At 42.0% G+C, this 16,925-nt stretch overlaps 1 protein-coding gene across 3 annotated transcripts in view; it reads left to right on the top strand.

The window, feature by feature from the left end:
* Positions 1-16,925, top strand: part of Prom1 (prominin 1) — a 64,721-nt gene that overhangs the window by 6,909 nt on the left and 40,887 nt on the right. For all 3 annotated transcript variants that reach the window (XM_013008870.1, XM_013008869.1, XM_013008868.1), the window contains exons 2-3: positions 7,394-7,449; positions 13,550-13,755. In XM_013008870.1, the coding sequence (XP_012864324.1) occupies positions 7,394-7,449; positions 13,550-13,755 (262 nt within the window). The remainder of the gene's footprint in view (positions 1-7,393; positions 7,450-13,549; positions 13,756-16,925) is intronic.

Here is a 16,925-nt window from a genome sequence, read left to right as displayed (position 1 = left end):
ATAAGTTAGTTGTTTGAAGTTCCAAAATTAGTGTTTCTGATATAAATCACACTCAAAAAAATACATCCTTTGTGATTTTAGTTTCTTTGTTTTGGTTTCTTTGAAGTGCAAGCAAAAGAAAAATCACTCAGAGCTCAGAGTTCTAGATTTTTTCTCCCTCAAACTTTTCTAATTTTCCTATATATAATTTCATCTAAGTGACTGGGACTGGCCTTTATTAAATCTATGGAACATTTTACTTTGTGTGTGTGTGTGTGTGTGTGTGTGTGTGTGTGTGTGTGTATGAGTTACTAGGAATCAAACAGTATGTTAGACTCAGAGTAGTTAGACAAGTGCTCTACCACAAAACTACACCCACAGTCCATTAGTTAGGTTGTAAATACTTTCTTTGTATTCATATGTCTTAATATTATAGTACTTAGTTCTTACCACTCAATTCTTACCTGTCAATCGCTGTACCTATTGAACATTAGGAAGAGGAAAGAGAGTTGGGAGCAGACAGTATTTTAGGCTGAATTATTTCATCCCTCAGCAGCCATAGGCCGGTCTTAACTCTGGGCTCTGGAGAATGAGACCTTATTTGGTCACTGCAGGTGCAGTCAGTCAGGATGAGCTCATACTGGAGAAGAGTGGCTCTTAATCCAGTGTGGCTAGAATCTTTTGACACAGGGAAATGCTTGAGATAGACATTGGCCTGTGAAGCTTGGGATTATCCTGCCAGCAGCCTGGTGAGAGGCAGAGCAGGGCTTTCCTGGACGCTTCAAAGGAGCGTGGCTTTGCTGATTCCTTGATCTTGAAGTTTATTGCACAGCTTGTTTTCTAAATAAATCTCCCCTGTTGAACAGGAACAAACCCCAGAATTAAAGCTGGGCTTTACCGGATCCTGAGGTGACCTTTGAAGTGAAAAGTTCTAACTTTCCCTTTGTTCAGCCTATTTTTAGAAAGTCTCCTCTTCTTCATTTTTTTTAACGTTTTGAGTCTAATTCCTTTCTTCCTTCCTTTTCCCTTTCCCTCCCTCCCTCCTTCCTTCCTTCTTTCCTTCCTTCCTTTCCTTGTCTTCTCGTCTCCTTCCTTCCTTTCTTTCCTTCCTTCCTTGCTTCCTTCCTTGCTTCCTCCCTCCTCCTTCCTTCCTTTGTCTCCTTCCTTCTCTTCCCTTCCTTCCTTCCTCCTTCCTTCCTTTCTTCCTTTCCTTCTTTTCTCTCATTTCCTTCCTTCCTTTCCTTTTCTTCTCAGCTCCTTCCTGCCTGTCTCCTTCCTTCCTTACCTTGCCTCCTTTCCTTCCTTCTTTCCTTCCTCCCTTCCCTCCTTCTTTTACTCTCTCCTTTCCTTCCCCTTCTTATTTGTCATGTTATTTTATATATACTTCTATAAGTCTATACAGAGATACAAACAATCCCAAAAATAAGTAAAACAAACACTAGAATGCAAATTAAACCTTTAAAGTAAATACAATTAAAAACCTTACAGGTCAAATTGAGTTAAAAACAAAAACAACAACAACAGTTGCTTGCAGCATCAAGCAACTTAAAAATAGCTGAAGGGGGATGGGGAAGTCCATCCCCCCCTCTCCCCCCCATGCCCATGTCACCCCCCGCCCAATAGCCAGCAGCCAGGATGGAAGGAACTTCGTGGCCTTGCTGGGAGAATGGTGATTAGGGTAGAGTAGCTTGAGAGAGAGAGAGAGGACTTCTGTTAAATAATTCCACACAGAAGAACTTCGTAAGTGACTGTGGAAGCCAAAAGGTGGTTATGAGACTGTGTATTCATAACTGTTTTTCTCTAGTAGAAATCTGGGCTTTTGAGTATGTTTCGATCTGGTGCTGATACTGATGAAGTGTGGCATGTGCATGAATGAGTGGAGGGCTCTCTTGGAGCCTGGTTATTCCTTCATGGTTTTGCTGGAGGGAGGGTAGAAAGAGGTTGGGCATGTTTTGATATCCTCTTGGGAAGCGGCTGACCCAGAAGCTGGGCCTAATGGGATTTGGACAGCTGGCTCCTTGGAGGACGATCCGGGGTGACATGCTGAGTGCCATGTGTCAGATCTGCTGTGGGAGAAGTGACCAAGCACTTCCATCCGGATGCCTGGAATTGCATTGGTCCACAGACATTTGTTCCAAATACAACTTCTGCATGGACATAAAGCTGAGCAGAAATGAATGTCTGCTTCTGGAATTCGAGTACCTAGTGCGTGGACCATAGACACGAGAGCTCTCACGTCTGCACCACAGTAACAGAGAGCTCCGTCTTCCTGAAGGCTGCTTAGTTCACACAGGAATCCAAGGTTCTAGGAGAGTTGTTTTGAACCTGCCCTATTCCCTCTGGCTGGATGGCCTTTCCCCAGCTAAGGCTGCCACAGGGACCTTGTACCGCAGGCAGAGAGTTAGAAGATCTCAGCCTCCCGAGTAACTAGGGTTACAGATTTGAGCTGCCAGCACTTGATATAGCAGCTTCTTTTCTTTTCTTTTATTTTGTCAGTTGTGGGGCCTGAACTCTGGGCCTGGGCGCTGTCCCTCAGCTCTTCAGCTCAAGGCTAGCGCTCTACCACTTGAGCCACAGCGCCACTTCTGGCTTTTTTCCGCTTAAGTGGTGCTGAGGAATCAAACCCAGGGCCTCATGCGTGCGAGACAAGCACTCTACCACTGAGCCACCTTCCCAGCCCAGCACCTTATTTATTTTAGTGGAGAACGCTAAGACCAGAAAGAGGAAGGTGGCTCAGATCAGAAGGATAAAGAAAGGGAAAAGGGCAGAGTGCTATGGTCGGGAGGCCTTTGTACACAGTGAAGTGTCCCCTCTGTCCCTCCAAATTGGATTCCTGGTGTTTGGAATATCACAGGACACTGGCATGTTGTACGCTTTGTGGACTAAGAGCAGCAGTTGAATGATTGTTTGTAATGTGATTCACTGTGAACACAACCTAGATACGTTTATTTACTTCCACTTTACAAGAAGTCTATCTAAGATAACACAGACACAAATAAAAAGGGCCTGCTTTTACCCACAGATATTTGTTTCCTTTCTTGGCTGTTTTTGAGGCTTTTTGATGTGGTTGGTTTACAAGCGCTGAAATCATACTGTATTCCCATAGAGAATACAAGCAACAAGGGATGACCTGGAAGGAAAAAGAATTTAGATCATCTCATTTGAACCACTTAACCCTCCAGTCTCCTGGGGGTGCAGAGTATCTAGAAATGACTGCACTCAAGGGCTTACTTCTTTTTTCTTTTATAGTAAATGAGACTTAATAAATAGATTTCATGTTAAAAAAAAAAACCAGTCTGAAGCGCACATACACACAGCTACAGTGAAATCAGTTTTATCTGATAATGAATGCTCCAGTGGGATTTAAAGTTCAGTGATAATTCAGAATTATGTTTTTACTGTATAAGAAGATCTTGATTTCCCTTCCCCTACCTGCCTGTGGGGATTAATGAACAAATCTGTGATGAAATGTATACAGAAACTTCCTAACACAAAACTTCTTAGCAACAATAGATTGAATCCAGGACCTTGCTCATGCTAGGTGAGTGCTCTACCTCTAAACAGCCCACAAGTGTGCCTTTAAAAAAGTGTATAGTAAACTGGTGCTGGTGATTTGTACCTGTAATCTAGCTACTCAGGAGGCTGAGAGCTGAGGATCAAGGTTCAAAGCCTGCCTAGGCAGAAAAGCCCATGACACTCATCTCCAATAAACTAGCAGAAAAGCTGGAAGTGGAGTTGTGGTTCAAGTGGTAGAGTGCTAGCCTTGAACAAAAGAAGCTCAGGGACAGCACCCAGGCCCTAAGTTCAAGCTCCAGGACCATCGTGTGAATACACACACACACACACACACACACACACACACACACACACACACACATGCAAAGCATGGTTTTCTCTTGTCATAGATACTATTTTAACTCACTTCCGTTGTATAAAAAGGGTTTGGTTTTACGTCAAACACTAGGTAGTGAATGTGATATTTGCAGGTCTTGAGTTACAATACAATGTCTACAGCCCGATTTCCTATTTGCTGTCAGAACAGATCATCTCCACTTTGTTGAGTCAATGTGACTGGAAACATTTGCATGTGATGAGCTGGCCTTCCAACTTTTGTAATTGATAAGAGAGAGGTAAGCCAAGCCAAGCTAAGCTATACAACATCACTAGACATTTCCGACTTGGTTTAATGTAATGAGATGTTTTCCTGTGGAGAAGAGAGGAAATTTCATTGTAGAGCAATGAACGAGGAACTTTGAAAGCAGAAAATCCTGATCCAGGATGCCCAACCCAGGCAGGAAAGCTCGGAGTGAGCCGCAGTGAAGGAACTAGCTATGTGTCAGCTGTTGGGGAAGTGCTGGTAGCCAGGAGAACCAGGAGCCATGGAAATGTTTATATCTGCACCAGCTGGCCCTGCATCTTGATTTACAGCTGCTCCTCTTTCAAAGAGAGCTGCCTGCATCTGGAAGCTGGTGCTGCCAGCCCATCTTACAGGCCATTTTTGTGCACAGAACTCTTGGATGGTACCAGAATCCTAAGCCAAATCAGCCTTAAGCACCATCGATGCATGTTGCCAGGGTAGTATTATGCTGAAGGCCTGGAGTGCTTTGGAGGTAGAAGTGTGCTCGCCTCAGTGATATAAGCGGGTTATGAACATATGTTTTCTACATCAGGAAAATCCAGTGGAAAGTGGAACTTTATTTTAATTTTGTTTAGTTTTTGGTAGTAAAACTTCTGAAGGATTATAGACATAGGTCAGGGTGTGGGTGACTATCAAAACGTTGTAGCCGTGTGGCTGAAAAGCAGGACTGAAGGAGGGTTTATGTGAGTTTTACTGTACTGTATTTTAAAGTGATTTTTGGTGGGTTTAAATGCTTTTTTTATATGTGCTTAGGAATTCAGGTGTTGAGTGAAAATGGCTTTTGAAATCTTAGCTTATGTTAGCACCATTCTCTTGTCTTGGCCAAACCTTTGTCTGTACAGGTCATATCTGTGTATGCATTCTCTTGAGGACAAAAAATGAATTTGTTTTCATTCTTTGCTCAGTCAGAGATGGCAGGATGGACTACAGACAGAGAAAATATCTTACTGCATTTTCTACTGCTAATAACAAATACACATACTGCGTGCATTGTATAGAGCGGAGAAGTTTATCTGGGGCCTCAGCTCAGATGGCATCCTTGCTGGCAGAGGATGAAGGTGATGACAGCCCATCACAGGGCACAAAGCAGATAGCATGCACAAGACCTGGTCAAACCAGTTTTTATATCCACAAAGGCAGAGCACGTGTTGCTTTCTAAAGGTCTTTCCTGTCTCTGTCTCTCTGTCTCTCTCTTTCTCATAATGGAGATTAAACCTTCATGTGAGTTGTCTAGAGGACAAATCATATACAGACCATAGCAAGAAGCATGGTATAAACAACAACAACAACCACTACTACTACTACTACTACTAATTTAATAATAATAGAATCTCCACTGGGTACACTTTGTTTTAATCAGGGTAAGTAATACCAGTTGCTATAACAAAGAAGCTCACATCTCAATAAAACCAGTTTATTGCTCAATCCAGTGCAAAGGAACAAGGGGTAGGGTGATGGTCTGATAATGGGTATGCCACGTCCTCCTGGACTACAAGAATTCTCCATATTTGGGACCTTCCATATTGGTCAAGGACATGACAAAATGAGTAACCATAAAGGGTCGTGTGGGAGGTTAGAGACCAGGCTTTTAGAAGGGCTGTGCATATGCCTGGAACGTTCACATTCTGCTGGCCAGAACGCATGTCTGACATGCCCCCCCCCCCCATCCCCAGCTCCAAGGAGGCTTGGGAGCAGCTTTGTAAGCTTCAAGGAAGAAGAGACAATACATGGATACTCTTGAGTGCTCATAGTCTATGCCCCTTGAAAGATGCTCATGTTGATCTAGTATGTTGCATACCAGGCGCTGTGCAGAACCTGTTACTGGAACTCATCCTTGTATGTATAATGCAGTGCCTCGGGGAGTTAACACTTGGGGGCTGTCTCGATTTGTCTTTAAGTAGTTGCACAAAGGGATTTCAGTCTAACATGTCAGTTGTGAGCACAATGTGTCTTTTTTTTTTTTTTTGTGAGAATACCGTACAGAGTCGTTACAATTACATGGGCAAGACAACGAGTACATTTCTTATCAAGCATTGTTGCCTCCTCTTTGTTTCCCATCCCCACAGTGTGTCTTGATTAGTGTTACCCCTTTCCTCTCAAATCAAGTACAAGACAAGGATGTCCACTCTCTCTACTCAGACTCAAAATATAGAACTGGAATTATTAGCCAGAGCAATAAAGCAAGAAAAAGAAAGAAAAGGGATCCAAAATAGGGAAGAGAGAAGCCAAACTATCCCTATTGGCAGATGATATGATCCTATATCTAAAGGACCCTAGCTCAACACTCATAATTACCTTTGGCCAAGTAGCAGGATTGAAGGCCAATTGTCCCATGAAATTCAGTGAGCAGCTAGAGAGGGGAAACTAGGAAAGCAGCTCTGTTTGCAAAAGATTAGTTTTTTTTTTTTTTTTTAAAGGAATGGATGCTGCTTGACCAAAACAGCAGCCTCTCACACTCTGCTCTGCACTTGCAGTGTTCTGTAAAGCCCTTCAACAACCACAATCCAGGCTGAAATCCCAGCATGGGATTTCCTTTATGGATTTTGTTCCCATTAACCTTAAGCTGCCCTTTGAGAGTAAAGACTTGAAGCAGCCCATTTGGCAGAGGAGGACTCCTGGGGCTTGTGGCAGTTGATTGCTCACTATTGTTACTACACAAATTGGTCATAGCGTCGGTCCCCTCCCTTTTGCCTGCTCTCCTACTTTGAATTTCTTCACTATGCTAGGATTGAACCCACTGCTTCCTGAATTCTAAGTAATCTACTACGAAGCTACAGTCCCAGCTCTCCTGACTTTTTTCTTTTCTTTTCTTCTGGCAGTACTGGGGGTTGAATGCAAATCCTTGGGCTTAATTACTAAGGTGACACTTTAGTGCCTGCATCACACCCCTAGCCCTCCTTCTGACCCTCAGCTTGATTAAGGTCCAAGATCATGATGTATGGATGCAACTACATCCATCTAGTCTATGAATAGATGATTTTCAATGCTGTTTTCCTTTTTAGTTGATAGTAAAACCTATCAGGTGGGTGTTGTGGCTCGTACCTGTCATCCTAGCTACTTGAGAGGGAAAGATCAGGAGGACTGCAGTTCAGGATCATCCTAGACAAAAAGTTTCTGGGGTCCTATGTTAACTAATAGGAATAGAAGCACAAGAATGATACAGATATGTACATAGTCATTTGCAAGTATATGAAATCATACAGACTTCTGTTTTTCTAAATACATACATTTTGAATGAAAAATAATTGTACTATTTTGTGCTATTTTACCCACCAGATTCCATCAGAGAAATCCTAAAGCAGAAATCTGAGCCTTCAATTGACTATCAGAAGGTAATTTTTTTAATCAATGTATTTGTTAGTAACAATAACAAGTATGGGAGAAGTCTTGGCTGACTGAAAAAAGGAATCTTTAAGCACACATTATGTAACTCTAGTAGCCTTTTTTTGACAAAAGACTTTTACAGAATGTTGACTTATCTTGTAGATCCTATTTAGCAGCAGAAATTTCAAAAGTAGCCTTTGAAAGAAAATGTTTCAAACTTTGTGCTATTTAAGAATTAAAATTTCAGCTGGGTGCTGGTGGCTCACACCTGTAATCCTAGCTACTAAGGAGGTTGAAATCTGAGGATCACAGTTCAAAGCCAGCCCAGGCAGGATAGTCCGTGAGACTCTTATCTCCAATAAACCACCAGAAAACTGGAAGTGGCACTGTGGCTCAAGTGGTAGAGTTCTCCCCTTGAGCTGAAGAGCTGACAGATAGCACCTAGGCCCAGAGTTCAAGCCCACGACCACCACCAACAACAACAAATTTCCCCAAATGAAATATTGTTACTCTTTGAGCTATGAAATATTGTTACTCTTTGAGAGAACTCTCTATGAAAAACTACCTGAAAAATCTTCAGAAATGGTGAGAATAGACTTTGCTTTAGAAGAGAGTTTGATTTAGGAAATAGTGTTCCTTATGTATGTCCTCTGTCTACTTGGGTTGATGAGGAAGATGGCAATGACACATTTTAGGGTCAGAATGTAAGAGTTCAAATAAAGGTGAAGCAGGAATAAGTAGATCTGTAAGCATGTGCAGAGGATCAGAAAATATATTCACGGAGCAGAAACCCTTCCAAGAGGAAGGGAAGTGAGGCTCAATGGGGAAAGGGTAAGGAATGTTGGAAATGATAGGTGGAGATGACAACCCGGGCTGGAAAACTAGGTGAGAGTACAGGTTTGAAAGGGACAACAGAGGGGAAGGAGGGTGAGTGGGGAACTGATCATGTGGTACACTTGGACAAGAAGCATCATCACTGAAGGTTTCTGCCTATGACTTAGGGAGCCATGGATGTACTGTTTGCTTCTATGACTGACCACATAGAAGAATGCCTTTATATTTGATTTTTTTGGGTAAATATAGAGCCCAGGAAACATAGACAAATATTGGTTGTGTTGAGTAGGGGTTAGTAAGTTTTATTTTTTGTTTTTGTTTTTGTTTTAATGTGCTTTAGTCCCCAGTAAGGTAATTAAGGCACACTGCTCTTTGCTTTCTTGCTCTGAGGATGATTGTCAAGGTAAGAAGAAGATACATAGTGGACCATCAGTACCACAGATCTGAATGCCAGTGTTTGTGGTGCTGGTGTGATAGCAGTGTAGCCAAGTCTTGCCGAGGCCTCATCGTATTCTTCCTTTGCAACAAAGTGATACTCAAGAAAGAAGTGAATGTGGAAGCCAAAGAGGAAAGCTGGTGTGGAAGCCATTTCCATCTACAACATGAATGAGGTTGAAGGAGCTATCATACCTCAATGGAATATTGAGTGGAGGCGTATACAGGAGAAGACTAAAGCTTAGAATTATGGGCCGAAGAGAACAAACAAGGACCAGAAAAATGATGGTGCAGAGACCCGAGGAGTGATTAGTAACAATCCTAATTTCCTCAAACAGGAATCTCAGTTGTAGCATTTCTATGGTGCATCCTCAAGATCAGATGCCCAATACCATAGATACATGCTATTTCATTCAGTCTTCACAAGAGAGGCCTGTTTCTTCAAGAGGTGCTGATCCACAGATCCCACAGGCAGTGCAGGTATCCAACGTGTTCTCCGGGGGAAACAGAACATGAGGATGAACCACTTCCCAGATTCCCTACATCCTGGCTGACTGTAAGCGAGATGCCCCCCACAGGAAGATTCTGTAGAAAAAGCCTCTCAGCCTGGCTCCTGTCAAGTAGTGTCTGCTTAATTAAATAAAAGGAACGATTTCTCATATTCACAGAATACGATGTTAGAGGATCACTTGAAATTGCTTTACAATGATAACCCATAAACCCATTCCTTACACCTTAAGGAACATTTGCATGGAAATATTAACAGCAAGCCTTTCCTCCCATCTCCACTCTGCCACCTTGGTTTCCTTGTTTGGTTTCCTGGATTTGCTTCCTCATGGTTTTGGTCTTATTTCTACTCTTGCTTGGCTCTCCTCTCCGTTTAGCTGGTAGGAGGCAACATCTGCACTTAGACCTGAGTTTAACAGGAGAATGAAGAGGAAATGTTCTAAGGCAAGGATGCCATACAGGTGTGAGGAGGAGAGAGATAGAATGGCACTCTCTGGGCACATTTGATAGGATCACAACGAACATCTTAGAATGGCCCAGAATGATAATGAAGACTGGGGACAAGAAGCCAAGATTAGTAATATGGACCCATGTTGGGGAATGTGGATTCAAAATGGTAGGACTTCATTGACTGGTCCTAAGCAAAGGAATATCTCCATCAGACTTCATTTCAGAGAGGACGCTTCAGAAGAGGTTGACCTTTGCATTCTAGACTCCAGGCAGTCCCTGTTTCTCTATTTTCATGAAGCTCACATTTTGTAATTTCCCCTCTAACTCTCCTTCCCATAATGGATTAGCATGTAGACCAGGCACATCTCAAGGATCCAAATGTAGGTTCCAGACCTTGACTCTACTCAGCATACTGCTTCTCAAATGTGCATGCACATGTTATTTTCCTTGCTTGTGTTGATTCTTCTATCACTTGATTTTTTTTCTGTGTGAGTTTTCTTTATTGTAGTTAATCACTCATGAGACTTTCTCTGTTTTCTTGGTGCATGCGGCCTCTGCCACACACAAACTCCTCAACTGCTTTGACTTCCACAGCCAGAAAATGTAGTCTTGGCTCTAAAGGTAAAGTTCATATCTGTTGTCTGTTTCGTGTTGCTGTGTTGTAAGTCTGTGAGTAGTGTCACTTTTGTCAGAATTTGCTTTTTCTTCCTTATTGTCCCTCTGTGATGGATTTTTTTTTTTTTTTGATCTTGGGACCTGAACTCTGGGCCTGGGCACTGTCCCTCAGCTCTTCAGCTCAAGGCTAGCGCTCTACCATTTGAGCCATAGCTCCCCTCCCGGCTTTTTCTGCTTATGTGGTACTGAGGAATTGAACCCAGGAGCTCATGCATGCGAGGCAAGCACTCTACCACTAAGCCACCTTTCCATCCCCATGATGTTGTCTCTTTGATTTATGTTTGTCTATCATCTTTACTCTTGTTCTTATTATCAGCATAATCTGCAAAGTGCTTGAAGAAATCGGTATGTCAAAAATGGTTTATGGAGGTAGGCCATGATAGTATAAGCTTATAATCCCAGAATTTGGAGGGTAGAGGCAGGAGGATCTCAAGTCTGATGCCAACCTGAGCTAAGTAGCATGTGGCAGGACCTTTTCTGACCATATTTAGACTTTAGTATGCAAGTCAACTGGTTGAACTCAGGGCCTGGGCTCTGTCCCTTAGCTTTGTTTTTGCTCAAGGCTATGCTCTACCACTTGAGCCATAATTCCAGTTCCGGCATTTTGCTGACTAATTGGTGGTACAGGTCTCAGCAAACTTTTCTGCCTGGGCTGGCTTCAAACCATGATCTAAGCTTCCTGAGTAGCTAGGATTACAGGCATAAGCCATTAGTGCCTGGCACTTGTCAACTCTTAACATGGTGCATTTGTGTTCCTGATCCTGTTTTATATTTAGTCAGTAACATTGGGAATTGCAGGCATTTGTACTTGGAACTAAAATTAATGCATTGTAAATATCTCAAGGTAACTTCTCCTGGGTTTGGATATAGGGTCTCCTGGAGGTCAGAAATTCTTTTGGTTTTGTTGTATAAGTAGTAAATAATTCAGAGTACTTGTTGAGGAATAATAGCAAAATATCTTAAGCACAGAAGAGTGTGGAGTATCTGTCTGGTTTTTTCCTTCTCCAAGGAAGGATTCGAGACAGCTAACGATGCCTTCTGCACATGCAAATAGGGCTAAGCACGTGCATGTAACAGATTGATGAGGCAAAACTGCATGACTTTTTTTTTCCTTTTTAGTATTTTTAGCTTTACTATTGTAGTAGATAATGGTCAAGTAGCATTCACGATATGACCATTTGCTCATAAGTTTACTGTTTATTTAATAGTGATCTGGGCACTGGGCTAGGTGTTTTCACATTAGTCTTCCCATTCTGTCCCTCACAGTGTGTTTAGGGGTTGGTGCTAATGGACTACTTTTCAAGTAAGGGACTCAGAGGCCCCCTATAGAGGTGTAATTGACTTGAATCTCAGTGCTGCCTGCCAGGACATCACCTCTGTTTCTGGGAATGTTATTGAATGGAGTTTGGGCCACTCCCCTCTCACATTATATCCAGAAATAAGGTCCTGAAGCAAGGAAGTGACTATTGTCTATGGCCACACTGCCTGAACATGGCCCCATCTCATCTGATTTCAGATTGGGTCTGGTTAGTACTTGGATGCAGGGTAACAATGGGAAAATCCACTAGTCACTAGCAGATGACTGACTTGTCATAACGTTCTTTTTACCTGAAGCTGATTTAGGAGTGGTTTATGTCCATACTGATAGAAGATTCCAGACTAGTGGCTAGTGGCTGCCTTCTCTTTTCAGGTGTCTCCAGGATAGCACACCTGATCCAAATTCCTAGTCACCAGTTTTGCCAATTTTAAGAACAAAGATTGTTATTTTCTCTGGCTCTTTTTTTTTGGACACTGATCAATTTGCCTACATGTATCTACTGCTATATCACCCACAGGGCAGGATGGAAGAGGGTAGGTGCTCTGAGGTGCCCTTGCCAGTTGCCAAACTCATGGTTATATCAGAGAACACATTACTGTAGAAGCTGAGCATCAGGTTAAGGTGAAGCAGAGCTCCAGACTCAAGACCTGCTGGCAAGATCTTCTTGCGAGATCTGTTCTCCGGGCTTGGCTGGAGGAGCAAGGCTTGCATTGGATTTTCCTCCTCAGCTTGGCGTTAGCGTCCCTTGTCATGTTGCTTGTTTATTAGTCGCCAACTGCCAACCTACAGTCTGATTGCTGTACTTTAGAAACGTGAGCAGCTGAATGCAAGAATGGTGATGAGATCACACTCTATCATCCACTTGCAGGAACCCTCATTTATGCCTCAACAGAGGCAGCAGAGATAAGAAGAGTGTGTTTAGTTGTTTAGGATTGTGCCCATTCCCATTTCCATTCAGAACCTGTCTGTGACACTGGCTGCCAAGCTCAGTGCTTCACCAGGGCTCTTTCTCATGAGGTGACACACAAATGCCATCTATTAAGTGTCTCCCTGTGCTTGGTAATCTATCAGGTACTGTCTGTCGAATGGTATATTCTCTCTCATTTTTCCAAAAATCTGAAAATATCTGTAGTATTCTTCCCAGCGGATGGGTGGAAAACTGAGTGACCTATGTTGTACTTAGTGACTTAGAAAGGCTGAGTCTGGGGCTGGGAAGGTGGCTCAGTGGTAGAGTGCTTGCCTCGCATGCATGAGGCCCTGGGTTCAATTCGTCAGCACCATGTACATAGAAAAAGCTGGAAGTGGGAACTGTGGCTGAAGAGCACTTGCCTTGAGCTGAAGAGCTCAGGGACAGTGGCCCATGCCCAGAGTTCAAGCTCCATGACTGACAAAAAAAGAAAAAGAAAAAGAATAAAAAGGAAGGCTGAGCCTTTGTTCTAAATTTGATGGATTCCAGGTTCTCTTATAACTACAAACTTGTCACAAATTGATCCAATCCAAATGACTCCAAGTCTTTAATATCATTTCTACTTGTCTTCTCCTTCAGATTACATGTACGTGATTCATTTTGTGAATGTTCCCACCAAGATTTTTCAAAACTATTTAAGAGCTAACAGGATGTCTTTGGGGTTGAAATTAAATGATTTTTTTGGTTGTCCTGGGAATTGGAAGGAAGATAATAATCACTCAGTACCACATTCTAATAACCGGTTCTCTGCTTCCAGAACCCCAGGGAGCTTTCTTTTTTTTTAATGGAAGTATATATGTACTTAGATTCAACTTACAACAGCCACTGGGTTACAGCAATGAAGTGGGTATGGTGTGAAATGCTCTACTTGCTATGTTCGGTACATTGCTATTTTTGTTTTGTTTATGTGTTTGACTTGCAGGTTGCCTATTATGAAATGGGCATTATTATATGCGCTGTCCTGGGCCTGCTGTTTGTTATTCTGATGCCTGTGGTAGGATTTTTCTTCTGTATGTGTCGCTGCTGTAACAAATGTGGGGGGAAAATGCACCAGCGGCAGAAGAAGAGCGGACGTTGCCAGAGGAAGTGCTTTGCAGTCTCCCTCCTGGTGATGTGTTTTCTCATCAGGCAAGTAGAGTCTTGGATGCCAGTTGGTTGTGTTTTAGGATGATGAGGGTGTCTCGCATGTTAAATGTAAATTCCGTGGGTTTATCTGTCTATTTTCGAGACAGGGTCTTGCTAGGTAGCCTCAAACTCGTTATGTAGCCAAGGTGGGCCTTGAACTTGAGGCCCTCCTGCATCAGCCCCCTGAACAAACATGTGTCAACACACTCACCTACACCTATCCATTTAAAGCAAAACAAAACAACCACAGAAACAAAAAGAGAAAGATCCAAGCATGGTAGCAAAGGTCTGTAGCCCTAGCTACTCAGGGGGGATGATGGGTTTTGGGCATAAAGACAGGGAGAATCTGTTTCTGAAACAAAATACAAATCGAAAGGGCTTCAGTTGTGCCTCCTGTAGTATTGTGATCGCCTAGCATGTGCAGGCCCTGGGTTCAAGACCCAGTACTGCAAAAACCAAAACAACAACAACAAACAAAATGAAAAGGAGAACAAAAGTCCCTATCCAGGATGTTTCCAAATGATATCCCTGCAACTTTTTCCTTTGGTAACTTTTTCCTCCTTAGATACCCTGATAGATCTTGACTTGTAGAGGGTCTTCCCTCCTGGAGTATCACCTCCTCCGAAGTAGCTGTCTGGAGACTGACAGCATGTAGAACAGAGCTCTGGGCCTGAACTGGGGAAACAAGTGTCTCTACTCCTTGAGCCACGGCCCCAGTCCTTTTGCTCTCTTAGTTTATTTTTCAGACTCTGGCCTGTGTTCAAGGCTGACTCTCTACCACTTTGAGCCATAGCTCTACCTCCCATCTCTGTGTGTGTGTGTGTGTGTGTGTGTGTGTGTGTATGTGTGTGTGTGTGTGGCTGGAGATAACAGTCTCACAGACTTTTCTACCTGTGCTGCCTTTGAACCCTTATCCTCAGATCTCAGCCTCCTGAGTAGGTAGGATTACAGGTGTGAGCCACTGGTGCCCTGCTTGGTCTTCCTTTTGTCTGGGCTGTCCTGAACTAGAATCCTCGTGAACATTTTCTTTTTGAGAAGGTGGTGGCATTCTCTATCACCCCTAACTCTTTAGTGAGATAGATTCTCCCTAACTTTTTCTGGGACCGGTCTCAAACTGTGATTCCCTTATCTCTGCTTTACCAGTAACTGGGATTACAGGTGTGTGCCATTATGCCATTTCCAAAGTTCACATGTTGTTGGTTCACCAGGAATGCCTATGAGATTGAGGTGTGGCCATGCATCTCTTGTCTCTTTACCTTTCTTTTCTGTCTTTGGCAATTTCTGCTTCTCTGTTTCTGTTGTCTCTTTCTCTTTCCGTTACTTGACTGGTCAATCTGTCTGTTTTTCTTCCTGAAAACAAATGGAGTCTGTTTCTTTATACTAGATTCTGAAAGTCCACTAGTTGATGGCAATTCCAGATGTCTTTGTCTCTTTGCTTTTTGCCTTTGAAGTGGTCTCAGGAATGCACACACTGGGCCGCTTTGGGGATTATTATCCTCTCTGGCTTTAAGAAGAATGCCAATTACAGCTCAGAGACCTGTGAGGCTCAACAGAGGCCCCTTTCTGCAAGGGGAAACTTGTATGCTTCATTCGCTAAAGACCTGGCCCATAAACCCTCTGGGCATCAGAGCTGGTCTCAGAGAGGACAGGGTCATTTGGAGATAGTGCCTTTAAGTGATAGTGGCTCAGTTAATTAACTGAGTTAAATATTTCAACTTGAAGTAAATATGTATGAAAAAATGTATGCTCTAATTTAAAAAATTGTCTGACTACTTGAACAGATGTTTACATATGTAATAATCAGCTTTCATTTTATTTTTGAATGAAGCCTATATTCTGCATTGGATTTCTCTTTTTAAATTGGACTTTTCTTTGAATGTCATATAATTATGTGGTAGTTCACTCCAAGATGATTATTTATGTAATGTTTAAAACACCAAATTTTACAAAATAAATAATAAGCTTGACTTTCATTTACTTATAAAATGAACATCACAATGTTTTTAATTCTCAAAGCTCAGATCCATTAGTCTTGACTAATTTTTTTCTTTCAAGGATATTTTTTCCTTTTAAGTACATTTAACTAAGATTTTAGCTTTTAAGCTTATTTTGCTTTTAAGTATATTTTAGATGGGAAAATTATTTTTAAAATGCACACCTTGATTCTATAATCTACTATATATTTGCTTACATAGTTTTTTCACTTAGGTAAAACACAAATATGAACATCATAATTTTACATTTAAATTTAATTCAGTCAAAGTTGATACACACTTTAAGGTTGTGACAAATTTAAAACTAATTTGATTTTATACAGTCCATTGAGTTTATGTATGAAGTATAAATGGCAGTATATAGTACATGAGATTTTTTTTTTTGCTTTAAATTCAGACCAAAGTTTAAGTTGCCTCCAATTTTTTCATCATAACTATTTTGATGTCTTCCCTTTCAAACCCTTGCTAGCTTGCAAGTATCTTGAATGTCATGAGTTGGAAAAAGAGCTAAATATTGTTTGCAAGTAACCAAAGCTAGCTTAAAAGGTAAAAGATCAGAAAGGTGAAGATGTTTCTAGTAGGATGGCATGACAGGGAGAAGCATGTGAAGCTGAAGTGAAAGTAAGAGGGACAGAATGTCAGGTAATTAGATGGCACAGACAGAATGGAAGTGTATGTTGGAGGAGTTCTCAGATGCTCCTCGCACAGCCTCTGGTTTGCACTGACAGTAGTAGACACTGATGGTGTTGGGGAGAAAAAATACATATAGTGTATATATATATGTAATATATATATATTATATGTGTGTGTGTGTGTGCCAGATCTGTTTGTTTTTCTTTTTTTGCTCACAGCTAGTGCTCTACTACTTAAGCTACACCATTCCACTTTTTAATTTTTAATTTTTTTGTGTGTGTGATTCATTGGAGATAAGAGTCTCACAGGGACTTTTCTGCCCAAGCTGATCTCGAACTACAATCCTCAGATCTCAACTTCCTGAGTAGCTAGGATTACAGATGTGAGCCATCAGCACGCAGCATGTTGAAGTAATTTTTAATGTAATTTTAAAAATTCTTTCACAACGAGATTTACAATGTTGATGGGGGGGGGGGAGGCTGGGAAGGGATGTGAAGGGTAAACAAAGGAGGAGGCTGCAATGCTTGATAAGAAATGTACGCATTA

The sequence above is a fragment of the Dipodomys ordii genome, unplaced genomic scaffold (genome assembly GCF_000151885.1).
Source record: "Dipodomys ordii isolate 6190 unplaced genomic scaffold, Dord_2.0 Scaffold8, whole genome shotgun sequence".
Taxonomy (NCBI): Eukaryota; Metazoa; Chordata; class Mammalia; order Rodentia; family Heteromyidae; genus Dipodomys; species Dipodomys ordii.
Note: the sequence above shows the minus strand (reverse complement) of the source record. Positions and strands in the feature narration are given on the sequence as shown.